Genomic DNA, 13,926 nt, shown 5'->3' on the forward strand with positions numbered 1-13,926 from the left:
TGACACATCATGGTAGAGTGCTGTATTTGTATATGCATATTCTGTTATTTGCTTCGTCACAATACTAGCTTATTATATAATGTACTGTTTCTGAGCCATGTTCCCTTTTGGCCAACTTGTGACCATAAGATTTAAAAAAAAGTTGTTTATCAAAACAAATTTTCCTCAGGTACAGAAGTGATCTGAGGAGGGTACTGAGGATCCCACATTTATACCCAGTGCTATGGATAGGGAAAACTCCTGACCACTCCCTAACCAATGGGGTTAAATTTCCCAGGGCTGACCCTACACACTTTTGCAGCACCTCCTTTGTGTTTTACTGTATGCCATTCTAAAATTCCTCTTCCTTCCTAAATCCAACATGGAAGAAACATGGTTCCCCTAGGCAGAGCTCTTTGTCACCAGCCACAGATGTGGCTATGGAAATGGACAACTCCACCCCTGTGGTTCGTCATTTTAAACCAGTTATTCCGATGGGTTTTGAGTCAAACTGATGATGGGGACAAGATAGAGGAGAGGTCCCAATGTGAGACATATTTGTCTGTCACAGTGGAGGCATTTTTGAAGTTAATTAAGGCACTAGGCACAGCCCCATGCCATTGTGTCAGGGGGAAGACAACACCTTCCTAGACACAGGCCCTTTGTCCCTAACCTGGGAGCATCATCTACTTGTGTTTGCTTTGTTCGCCCTAAGTTGGCAGGGTATGCCCAGGCCTGGGTCCCTTGCTCACTTTGGCACTGGATTCAAGCTAGCCTGGCTGATGAAGATTGTTACCCAGAAGATGCTTGTTTCTGATTCAGTGAAGACCTGGCTTGGCAGTTCGGTTTTGACTGTCCCATGAGGCACAGGGTCAAGACTGATTTGCATATAGCTGGGTCTGAACTGAGGTGGCGAAGTGAGCTAAAGAATGATGATTGATTCAACCCAGATCTGTGACTGGGGGTGAGTGTCTGAAAAGTTTCAGCGCTACGTCCATCATCTCCTTGTGTTTGCTTTGTTCGTCCTAAGTTGGCAGGGTATGCCCGGACGTGGGTCCTTTGCTCACTTTGCCTTTGGATTCAAGCTAGCCTTGATGATGAAGGGTGTTACCCAAAAACTGGTCCCAGGATGCTTGTTTCTGGTTCAGGGAAGATCTGGCTTGGCAGTTCAGGATGGACTATTCCCATGAGGCACAGGGTCAAGACTGATTTGCATATAGCTGGGTCTGACCTGAGGTGTCAAAGTGAGCTAAAGAATGATTATGGATTCAACTCAGATCTGTGACTGGGGGTGAGTGTCTGAAAAGTTTCAGCGTTCCGTCCATCATCTCCTAGTGTTTGGTTTCTTAACCCTAAGTTGGCAGGATATGCCCAGATGTGGGTCCCTTGCTCACTTTGCCACTGGATTCAAGCTAGCCTGGCTGATGAAGGGTGTTATCCAGAAACCGGTCCCAGGATGCTTGTTTATGGTTCAGGGAAGACCTGGCTTGGCAGTTTGGGCGGACTGTTCCCATGAGGCACAGGGTCAAGACTGATTTGCATATAGCAGGGTCTGAACTGAGGTAGGGAAGTGAGCTAAAGAATCATGATGGAGTAAACCCAGATCTGTGACTGGGGGTGAGTGTCTGAAAAGTTTCAGCGCTCCGTCCATCATCTTCTTGAAAGTGCTAACTTTCTAAAAGTGCCTTTTGCTCAATAGGTAGACAAATCCAACTTTACTATTAATGTGGATTTAACTATTAAAAGAATCATTGAAATATGTTTCTAGCTGCTATCAACCTGAATTTAGCCTTATCGGGTGTAATAATGTAAACCAGTGTTTTCCCGATGGAACCAGCCAGCCTTGCTTCTATGAAAATAGATGTTAGGCGTTTTGATTGTAAGGACATGAGGAAAATAAAACCTTTACATGTACTACTTTTAAATGCAACACACCCTGCCTTTTGAGCAATAAGGTCTACTGTTACACCTGACACTCTTGGGTGATCTGCCCTTGGTTTTGTCCCAGTAGAAAGTTAGGGGCCAAATACAGGAAGGACAGAAGAACTGGACAGAACTAGTTTGGAAGTGGCTTAGGGGTTGGCCCTCACACAAAGGCTGGCACTGGGGATAAACCCAACATCAGAACACTCCTGGACCTGTAGAAGATGCAGGAGGACTGCCATGCTGCCAGAATGACTGCCCTGCTGCCAAAAGGACTGCTCTGCTGCCTTTGGAACTGACTTTCTGCTGAAGCACTGCCTTGCTGCTGAGACGGAATATTGGATTTGCTTGCCTTAAACCCAGGCTACCCATAGTGACTCCATATCTTCAGCAATGATCAACTCTTCACGCTACAGCAAAGACTGTCAGCAATGCAGGCCGTACTCTTTGTGCCTAAAGCCTCAACCTCGCAGCCCTCTCCAACATGAATGGAAACTCTTCACACCAGACTTAAGAAGATAACTTTTCACTGAGACTAACATGGTCCCTGTATCCTGCCAACACTCCATTCCATGTGGCCTGCACTTGTGACTTCCACCCTGTCCAACGCAACCAGAAAACCTACTTGGGATCTCTCAGCACAGGGCCAGGGTTTAAACTAGAGTGGAACATTAACTCTGGTTTCAGGTAAAAAATACCCGATTATGAAAAATTGGAAAAGGTACAAAGGCTGTCTCTGGGCTACATGACTTTGCCAGACGCATTGGGCATAAGCCCCCTAAACTTTTATTGGATATTTATAAGGCTTAATATGTTTCAATGGCAGTGGCAGAGCGGGGACACCTACCAGAGGAGTATCTTTTTTGTCTGTTTTGTAGGGGCACTGGTTCAAAGCCATGTAGGGCTTTAAAAACAAAACAAAGTGATTTAAAAGCTATGCACTGTCGCAGTGGAAGCCAGTGAAAATCTTTCAAAGCCAAAGAAACAGATGACCTCCTGGGTCTGTTTAAGGCCAACTTGGCAGCAGAGACCTTAACTCTGTGCAGTCTATTTAGAAGAAACTCTGGTGCTTCTAACAGAAGAGCATTACAATAATCCAATCTGTATAAAATACCATTATGTACAAAGAGTGTTTTAGCAGTAGGAGGCTACAGCGGGAGAATCTTACGAATACCCTGAAGTAGTGAGAAACATATGCGAGCAACTTTATTCACATGTGTTTCTAGGTTATGTACTGACTCGGAAGATGATAACTCTACAACAGAAGGCCCCGGCAGGGAGTTGGAAGGATTTGCAGTTGTGACTTTGCTTGCAGACATCATTCATATGAAAAGCAGTGACACAAAATTAATTGAGTGTCAGCAGCATAATTCACCACTATGAAATTATGAGATTTAATGTGAGTGTTCAGAGGTCTCAGATAAATATTGAACAAGACCAGGGTCAAAGTTGACCCTGGCGGAACTCTGTTTTCTAAGTTCTTAAAATCGGAGCAGCATGGACAAAGAACAATTGCCATGAGAGAGTTAAGATAAATATGAATGCACCCAATTGTGTATGGTGCCACACACACCGGGAGGAGTCGATACAAAAGTGTAGTGAGCTTCACCATATCAAATGAGGTGAAAGGTCTAGGAGGATCGAGACAGCTGGTTTGCCACAATCAGTCCGCATTCTGAGTTCATCCAGTGCCATGAGCAAGGCAGATTCCGTGCCATGATCCGGCCTGAAACCAAAATGCCCTCTTTCAGGGAGGAAATGTCTTCCACAAATTGAGACAATTTCCTGCTATCTAAATGTTCTAGAATTTTGTGTTATAACTTTTTATTGACATTTATACTCAATGTATATATCTATTGAGTTAACCTATAGTTGTTTCTTTAAGACTTTTATATTGCTTGCATAATGTTCTAGAATTTTAACTGACTTCTTCAGTATTGTTTGCTTTCAGACAATGTAGGTCAGATCCTGTGGCTGGAATACATTAACAAATCCTTTCATGATCGAGGGTGGCCAGTCTTATTTATCAGCCCCAGGGATATTTTGAAAAGTGATCTGGCCTGGTTTAAGCAGGCCTTCTCCCAGAGGGTGGCAGCCGACATGCAGAACTCTGCTTTAACAAGGCAGACTAGGCGCAAGTATGTCTTGGTCAAATCTGTCAGCGGGATCGAGCCCTACCTCCTCCTGGACAAGACTAATCAGCTTCACTGACTCTTGACATTCCTGAGGCGGGACTTATTTCATCAGCTCCTGTTCCCAAAGGGAGATCAGCTATAAACCATCAAACCTGGCTGTTTGTAGCTGTGACAACATCTCAATTTGTGACACATTGGGCCCAATTCAAAGAACTAACTTAAGACAAAATCCTAAACTTACTACTTTTGGTATTCACAGAAGTTAGGATGTTGTCTTAAGTCTGTCTTAAGTCTGTCTTACGACAAATTTAAGACAAAATCCTAACTTCTGTGAATACCAATAGTAGTAAGTTTAGGATTTTGTCTTAAATTAGTTCTGTGAATCGGGCCCTATTCATGTAGGTCTCATTTGCCCATATTTTTCTACTCTCCGGTATAAATCTATAAGGCCCCCTTTAGTTTTTTTTAACAATTCAGAGAGATTAGACCTGACAGCTTCCAGCTACACACCAACTGTGTTTTTTTATTTCTCTTTATTTGTCTGGTGTTCTATTTGTAAGTCACTAAGCATCGGAATTTTAGGCTTTAGCTTTACTAGGTGAATGATGGTTTTTGAACGCCTGTTTTATTTATTTTTCTAAGTTCCTTTCAAAATTTTGGCTGATGTACTTCTAAATAATGTATGTTTACTGCGATATATTGCTGCTATTTAACGAGATGCACACTTTTATTATTTTATCAAAAATCGAATAAAGTTTAATGAATGAATGAAAATACTAAACTAACAGATGAAAGTAAAACTTCACTATACAATCACTTTATTTAACAAACAGAAAGATTTTAAAACATGAATATAACTATAAACAGCAATGGAAAAGTTCTAAAGAACAGATGCGATCACTAAAAGATATGCTAATGCACCTATGAAATAAAATACCCCACTGAGATGCACAACCGTTCATTTGGCTTTTCACAAATCAAAAAACGTATTAAGTGCGTCTATAGTCCACCACGTATTATTTGTATTTGGAAACTAGTATAACATTTCAATCCGAAAAGCCAAACCCAAGAATACTTCACCTTGATGTTTGGAATAGTAGCACCAGGTAACATCGGGAATTCTATTGTCAAAGCAGCAGCCTTTTGAAACACACTCCTTGGCACCGATCCCCTTGTAGCCACACTCTCTTCTTTGTGCTGGAGTCAGCACACACTGGCTTTTATCTGTTTATAACGCGGTACATTGGAGAGATGGTAAATGTTTGTGCACGGAAAATAAGTTCTCAGTTAGCACTGGTCTGGCAATGGGCATAGATATTGACTATTAAGTGCAAGTGGAATTTAAATGTTGACTGTAACGTTTCGTGAAGTTTACAAGCTTCTCAAATCTTTGTATGTGGAGAATATTGTTGAAAACAATTGTGTACAATCTGATTTTTGGCAACACAATGTTTCTAGCGAAGGTTGTCATAATAAGTGGATTTTGCTTACATTTTTACCTCATAAAACCTTCCTATCCACACAATCATTGTGAAACTTGAAAATGTAAGATTGCTGTATTAAAAACTTCACACACATTATCAAAGGTGCTCTTCTTTCTGTGATTGTGCGTAACTTTGATTTGCAGAGTGTAATCTGTCTATTAAATGGGGTTCGTGGGAAAATTCTGAGTTGATTTTTAAGTCCAGTCACAAAAATTCAGAAACAAAATAGTTGCATTCATATTCATCAAAACAAATTATTTCCATTATTTCTATTCCAAATCCCTATAAAAAACATAAAACAAATATTGGTTCCATGAAGGACTTTTTAGCAAGTTTTATGTCATCGCTGTCGAGTTACTGACCTGCAGTTGTATTCTGGCAACCATATCAAGTGCTAAAATATAATACATTTAAGCGTATATTTACTTTTGTTTATTTTGCTGTGATGATATTTTGGAGTAAATATTTTGGTCATTATATCTATTCAGGTAAATATTTTGACTGTAATATTGTGGTCCAACACGCTTTATCACATCTTACTGAATTTAAGGGACTGAGATCAATGCACACCAGTAGTAGGATTCTCTGAATACATCATATGTATCCACATAGAGCTGTCAAAGGAATACATCTCAATAAAGTAATTTGATGGCTTATGATTCAACAGTAATCTCTAGCCAGTGGAAGGTGAGTTTCTATACCTTATAAGAGAAAGCATTTTGTGCACAAAAACTCAAGAAATGGGCTGATGCAAAGCCATGTCCAAGTGTAAAGTCCTAATTTTAATTCACAGAATTAGGTTTGCTGGAGTACTACCCTGGTAGTGCATTTGCTAAAGCAGACATTTTGACAATGTTATGTTATGTTAGCTTTACTTATATAGCGCACAGCTGCCTCAGTAAAGAGGCGTCCCGTCGCTGAAAGCAGTGTAACATAGAGGTTAGAGTCTAGACCACAGGGAAAAGGTATGTTTTAGAAGCCTTTGAAAATGCCAGCAGGCTATCCAAACTGCGAATCTGGAAGGGCAGGGAGTTCCACAGCCTGGCCGCCAGACAGCAAAAGGACCGTCCCCCAGCTCGGAGACGGTTCATTCGAGGGACAATAACCAGATATTGCCCCAAGGAGAGCAGCTGGCGCATAGGTACATAAAGCACCAACAAATTGGCCAGAATCCCAGGAGACGAGAGTTTCAAAATTTTAAAGGCCAGGCGGAGGGCCTTGAATTCAATCCTCTTGGCCATAGGCAGCCAGTGTACCTGACGGGTGGCACCGGCAGCAGGGCAGCTTCTAGGGAGCCAAAGCAGCAATCTGGCTGCCGCGTTTTGGACTCGCTGCAAACAACCCACTTCTGCCTTATTTGACCCTAGATAGAGTGAACTAGCATAGTCCAGTCGAGATAAAATGGTCGCCTGGACTATCATCTGATAGGTGGATGGGTCAAAAACCCTAGCAGGAGCCTAAGTCCCCAGAGCAGGCCAAAATAAGTGCCAGCCACCTTCTTGGTGTGCTCCTGAAAACTAAGAGTAGAGTCCATCCACACCCCTAGATTTTTAACCACCACCTTAGGGGTGGGAGCACTACCCAGGACGTTGGGCCACCATTGCTCACTCCATAGCCCATTGTCTCTCCCCACCAGCAACACCTCTGATTTATTGGCGTTAAGCTGGAGGTAGTTGGGGGTCATCCACTCTGCTACTGCCACCAGGTCACCCCAAATATGGTGCAATTATTGGTAATGCAGTCATATGGTTAGGGAATGGCCAATTGGGTATGCCAAGGCGGTCTACCTAAAATACAAAGTATGAACCCGCAAGCCCATGGATTTTTGCACAGGACAACCGTTTTTAAACAAACATTCTCTCTGTCATGTTTATTACAATTTACACAGAAGATGTCCTATGGAACAGTACAATATTGCACTATAAGGAGAAAGTCTAAAGACATAATAACCTCTAAGGTGCAGTGATCCATTTGTAGAATTATACACGGAATGCTGAATCTTTGCAACTAGGGAACTCTAGAACTGGAGCTTCCAAGAGTGGAGCAAGACTTTGGCTCCCTAGAAGCTGCCCTGCTGCCGGTGCCACCCGTCAGGTACACTGGAACAGAACTGGAACTTGTGAACTGCAGCAGTACTGGAGCTTTCAGGACTAAAGAAGAATCAGAGCATTGGAATGTTGAGAGCTCTATTAAAGAAAATGGGGTGCTCTGGGCTTTAACTGACTGATAGTAGCCCAGAGAGCATCATTCCAATGTTTCATTTCATTTCATAGATGTTGCTGTGAACAAAGGCCTCTCAAAGCCAGAGGGGATATAAACCCCGTTGGGCTCCAAGAAGCCATTGTTTTTACAAATTTAGAAAATGTTGCCCTCTAGGGGCAGAATGTTCTAATAGCTTTAGAGTCCTCCATAGTGGGCTCGACTGGCCATTAAATGTCCACTCCCTTGTCAAAGGCCCTTGCGGCCTTTACCGCTGGTGCGGTAAAGGCCGCTACAGAGGGCTTCAAGGCTATATTACAGCTTCCAGGGCAGAAGAAGAAATAGAACTTACAAGAGCGGCACAGAATGGCATCTTCCTAGACTGGAGCTGATCTGGACCAAGAGTTAAGAAATCACATCAGAGGGAAGCTGGATAAGTTGTAAAGCATGTTAGCACTAGACAAAGGCTCTATATATGCAGACTGAACAACAACCACCTGAGACAAAAAAGATGGTCTGCAAAGCGAGCATAGTAAAATACAGTACAAAAATGTACTATTAAAGAGGAACTAGCAAGACATTAATCTTGCAATGGGCAAAGCCACCTACCAGTGGCTCTGGTTCCCTTAGAGTGGAGGGGGTCTCAGGTGCCCTAAAAGTAGATGTGAGCCCTACTATATCTGTAGATTTGGGCAACGACCTAAAGCAAACCATCTAGAGAAATGTGGAGCACAGATCACACCTGTAGATGTTAGGATTGCCTGAATGGGTCTGTATAACCACATGGTCCATGGCTGCCCAGGAAGGGAGTCAAGGGAGCTGGGAGCCTGGAAGGTTGGCTTAGGCAGCTGCCAAGAAGAGCAGGGGCAAGGGGCAAAGGTCAACCATCCCCTGAAGTCTCCACAGTCCAGGTTGAAGGAGAAACTGAGGAGGATGCTCCTGAGCCTACCATGGAGGGCATTACCACCCTAGTAGCCCTGACTAGGCCCATCATAGAGGAATTCTGCAAAGCACAGAAGGAGTACCCAACTCCAGTGGGCTTGACGTAGAAAGCTGAGGGCAGGGAGCAAGTGATATCTCTGGAGATCTCCTTATCTATTGTGGGAATTACCTCCTTTACAGTGAGCCTTAGGGTCCTTGACCCAGGGCAGGCTGTGAGCTGGCAGTCCTCCAGGATTACAGGCCTTCCCACTGGGGCTGGCTCGTGATATCCCACTGGGAGGACATCTGGAGAAAGACAGGGTCTTCGCCAGGCTTGTCCCCTACTTCTATTTGCCATGGATGCAGACGCACTCAAATGCATTCTGTAGGACTTGCCTCACCTGCCGGGCCAGGAGAAAAGCAGGGAAAACACATTATACTCCCCTGACACCCTTGTCTGTCATTGGCACTGTCTATAGAGGGTTGGCATCAACACTCTTAGTCTCTTTGGGCTCAAGACAGCTATATGCAACAGGTTCATCCTAGTCTTGGTGGACCACATCACCCGCTACCCAAAGGACATTCCTCTGAGGTCGGTGACTGTACCTGCGTTGGCCAGGGTCCTGATGGGAATTTTTACCTGGGTGGGGTTTCTAAAGAAGTAGTGTCTGACAGAGGCTCTAACTTCATGACAGTGCAGTCCATGTGGGATGAATGTGGAATGACTTACACGTTTTACACAACTTATCACCCCTCGTTCCATGCCTCCTATTTTCCTACAGGGAGGTGCCATAATAGAGGATTTGGATTAGCCCCTTCAAACTCCTCTTTGGCCACCCTGTTAGGGGACCTCTCAGATTTGTGAGAGAGAGGCGAGAGCAATCCCCCAAGAAGCCCCTTCAGGATGTAGTTAGAGACATTCTGGCACTCTGCAGCCAGCTACAGCACTTCTGGAGAAAGGCAAAAGACAATCTTGAGAACAATCAAGAAGTCATGAAACTCTGATATAACCACACGGCAACCCTGATAGAATTTCAACCCGCCAGAAGGTGTGGGTTAGAGAGCCTCTGCAGCCCCAAGCTCTGCAGGACTGCTGGACAGGTCCATATAAGATGAAGAAGCAAAAGCAGGGGTTGCACCTCAAGACCCCCTAAACAAGTCTTAAGAGTGCTCCACATCAACTGCCTCAAACTACACTGCGAGAAGTCTGAAATCACTATGCTCCTGGTGACTGATGATGGGGTGGTTAAGTAGAGCAAGCCCATCCCTGACTTCCTGTCTTCCCAGGAACATGATGAGTTGGTAGAGGGTGTTAACCTCCCCTTTACCTTAACCCCAGAATAGTAGAGCATTTGCCATCAGTTGCTGGGACGGTTCGCCTCACTGTTCTTCATCAGCCCTGGGCATACACAACTATGTACTCACAGCATAGACAATAGAGAACGTTCGGGTTCCGAAAATAAGATTTAGAGGCTGTGAGATAAGGTGAGGTCCAGTATCAAGGAGAACGTCTCCAAGAGGCTGGTGAAAGGGGTGATTGAGCCTTCCAGCAGTTGCTGATCTGGCTGTGTTATGCTGCTATCCAAGGCTGCCCCACCGGGCACTACTCAAGAACTCTGTCCTGTGTGGACTACCAAGGACTCAATTCTGTCACTAAGACTGACGCACACCCCATTCCGAGCTGATGAGCTCATAGACAGGCTGGGTGCTGTCAAGATTCTCAGTACTTTGATCTCACATCAGGGTGAGCGGAGAGAGCCTGGAGGAAAGACCGCTCTCAATCTAAAAAATTGGAGTACAGGGCAGTTATAATGCACTACAAGAGGGAGATAAAACTTGCTCAAGCCAAGTTTTATGAAAATAAAATTAATATGGCAGCTAATTCACCGAGGGAAATTTTTAAGATCGCTAAATCTCTGATATCTCTTCCTGTTGAGAGACCTATATCAGAGGGGGCGCAGGCCCGCTGTGAGGATCTTGCCACTTTCTTCTCACAGAAGATTCAGGCCATTTATTCCCAATTAGCAGCAAATGATGGGGGCACTAATCCACTGCCCACCTCAGATTCAGATTTGCCCCCTTCCTGCTCCTTGGCTACCTTTCCACTCCTGGACCCTAATACTTTAGATTCTCTTGCTCAGAAGGTTACTTCAGGATCCCCAAATGACCCTGCTCCACCCCAGACCTTAGTGAAAGCAATGGACACCATCCGCCCCTGTTTGCTGGAGGCTCTTAATACCTCCATTACCTCCAACTCTGTACCAGCTGCCTGGAAGTGTGCAATGGTAAGGGCCCTGTTAAAAAAACCGAATTTGGATCCTAACAATCTATCCAATTTTCACCCTATCTCGCTGCTTCCATGGATGAGTAAGTTGCTGGAGAGGCATATCAACAAAGCATTAGGGGAATATTTGGAATCCAACAAATTGCTTCAGGTCTCCCAAACAGGGTTTCGCCCACAACATGGCACTGAGACCGCTCTTTTAGCGGTCACGGAGGCAGCGAGAGCCATAATGGACCAAGGTGGTAAAACAGCCATCATACTCTTGGACCTCAGTGCCGCGTTCGACACTGTGAACCATGCCACATTATTACATCGCTTGAGTGGCTTGGGAGTGTCGGGCGCGGCCCTGTTGTGGCTGACCTCCTTTTTGGAGGAACGCTTCTTCCAGGTATTTGAGGGCGAGGTGACATCATCAAAACATCTTCTCAGCTGTGGGGTTCCTCAGGGCTCCTCCCTGAGCCCCACGCTGTTTAATGTTTATATGCAGCCTCTGGAGAAGATCGTTCTCCCCTTTGGTGTGCGGATTGTCAGCTACGCTGACGACACTCAACTCGTGGTCTCTTTGGACCACGAGGGGGGTTCGTCGAACACTTTGGGTCCATGTCTGGAAGCTGTAGCTGGGTGGATGCAACTCTCCCACCTTAAGCTCAATGGGGAGAAGACCGAGATCATGGTGCTTGGTAATTCCTCCCCTACCTCCTTCCTGGATGATTGGCCTCTGTGTCTCGGTACTCCCCCCCTCCTAAAGAGCAGATAAAGAGTCTGGGAGTCTGGTTGGACAGAGCGCTAGACTTCTCGTCCCAAGCTACTATCACTGCCTCGGTATGCATAGGGCTAATGAAAATGCTCCGGAAAGTGCTACCTCTGCTCCCATTCCAGGCGAGGAGGGTCATGGTCCAGGCCTGATTCTCTCCCGCCTGGACTACGGAAATGTTTTATATCTTGGGGCCCCGGCAACAGTGACAAAAAAACTTCAGGTCACTCAAAACTGCGCCGCCCGCCTACTGTTTAATATCCCTCGCTGGCAGTCAGCGAGAACCGCCCTAAAGGAGCTTCACTGGCTTCCAGTAGCCTCAAGATCACTATTCAAGGCCATGTGCATCCTGCACAAATCCCTTCATCAAACTGGCCCGGCAGTACTGTACCCTCTAATACCGCCGTATGTGCCGCTTAGAACCCTACGTTCAGCTTCACTGCACCTGGCAACCAAAGTAAAAATCAAGAGAGCCCGATGGGGCGGCCGCTCTTTCACCTATTCAGCGGCGAAGGCATGGAACTCCCTACCCCTGTCCCTCAGGAAAAACAGCAACCTGATGTCATTTAGGAGAGAATTGAAAACCCATCTGTTCTCAAAAGCGCATTAATCTTTCCCTGCAGTCGCACACAGAATTCAGTCCCTAGCGCTGCGAGGCCTTCGGGTGGTTATGCGCTATATAAATGGAATTTTCAATTCAATTCAATTCAATTCAATCAGGGTACTGGAAGATTGATCAGACTGAGGTGGCAAAACAATGGTTTGCATTCTTGACTCTCGAAGGGCACTTCCAGTTCAGGGTGATGGCCTTGGCTTAAAGAATGCCACGCAACCTTTCAGAGGTTTGTCAACAGGGTGCTAGCTGGGAAGGAGGAACTCTGTGCCACACACATATACAACATTGCTGTTTTTAGCTCCAGCTGAAGGAACACCTCTACCACCTCCACAAGGTAGAGGTGCTTCAAAACCTGCAGCAGGTGATCCTGACTTACAAGGCTAGTAAGTGTCAGATAGGGCAGAGTTCTGTGGTGTATCTGAGCCACATGGTGGGCAGCGGCAAGAACAGCCCCTGAAGCCCAAAATTGAGACTACCATTGCAACCCCCTAAATAACAGACTGGGATGAGGGCCTTCCAGGGCCTCACAGTATATTAAATGAGGTTTTTTAAGGAATAGGGCACTATTGCCCTATTCCTTTCGGCCAAAACTTCTTATTTCTTCCAGAAAATTCTCAGTTCTGCTTCCAAAACTAAAGACATCTTCTCAATCGTAGGGGAACTCTCTTTGCCTTACCGTATCACTGCGCAACCTCAACCTTCACAAGTTCTTTGCGATTCACTCAATTCATTCTTTATTGAGAAAATCTCTAACATCAAAAACCACATTCCTTCCCCTTCTCCTTCCAGCGTCTGCTCCTTACCTCCCATGAATCCCTGCTGTCTGTCCGAATTCCCCCCCATCTCCCAAACTGAATTCACCTCCCTATTGCACGCAGTCAGCTCTGGTTCCCCAAACGACTGCTGCCCCCCTCAAATTCTAAAAGCTGCTTTTCTGACCTGTCCAGGTCCCCCCTGGCTCTCCTCAATGATTCACTTGCTACAGGCTCTGTCCCCGATGCTTTTAAACAAGCTGTTGTAGTGCCCATACTTAAAAAGCCCGGTGCTAATCCATCTGTTCTGAGCAATTATCGGCCTATCTCCCTCCTCCCCTATCTGGGGAAAGTTTTGGAGACTTATGTCACCCGATGTCTCAGCGCATTCATTGAAACATCCTCCTTTCTTGATGACCAGCAGGCCGGGTTTAGACCGGCCCATTCTACCGAAGCTGTCATCGTGGCTGTAATGGATGCGCTGAGACAAGGCGCCGGTAGGAACCTCACCCAGGCCCTTGTCTTATTAGATCTGTCTGCAGCTTTTGACATGGTCGATCACATTATCTTGATCAACCGTGTCAGAAATGCAGGAATCCAGGGCTTGGCCCTAACTTGGATCAGTTCTTTCTTACACCAACGCTCTCAATCGGTTTATCTATCCACTTTCTCTGCTCCCTACTCTTCACTTTCCTGTGGTGTCCCTCAGGGTTCTGCTCTTTCGCCCCTTATATTCAATCTCTATATGCAACCTCTTCTAGCTTCCCTTCGTCATACTCCAGTAACCATCTTCAACTATGCGGATGACTTACAGCTAATTTTCCCCATCGATTCCTCTTCTGCCTCTCGTACCAACTTTCAGTCCACTATGCTTACCAT

At 45.3% G+C, this 13,926-nt stretch overlaps 1 protein-coding gene across 2 annotated transcripts in view; it reads right to left on the reverse strand.

The window, feature by feature from the left end:
• LOC147698866 (uncharacterized) overlaps positions 1–13,926 on the reverse strand; it is a 62,798-nt gene that overhangs the window by 21,440 nt on the left and 27,432 nt on the right. For both annotated transcript variants that reach the window (XM_086935478.1, XM_086935477.1), the window contains one exon: positions 5,118–5,261. In XM_086935478.1, coding sequence (XP_086791604.1) covers positions 5,118–5,261 — 144 coding nt within the window. The remainder of the gene's footprint in view (positions 1–5,117; positions 5,262–13,926) is intronic.

The sequence above is a fragment of the Lissotriton vulgaris genome, chromosome 8 (assembly GCF_964263255.1).
Source record: "Lissotriton vulgaris chromosome 8, aLisVul1.2, whole genome shotgun sequence".
NCBI classification, from domain to species: Eukaryota; Metazoa; Chordata; class Amphibia; order Caudata; family Salamandridae; genus Lissotriton; species Lissotriton vulgaris.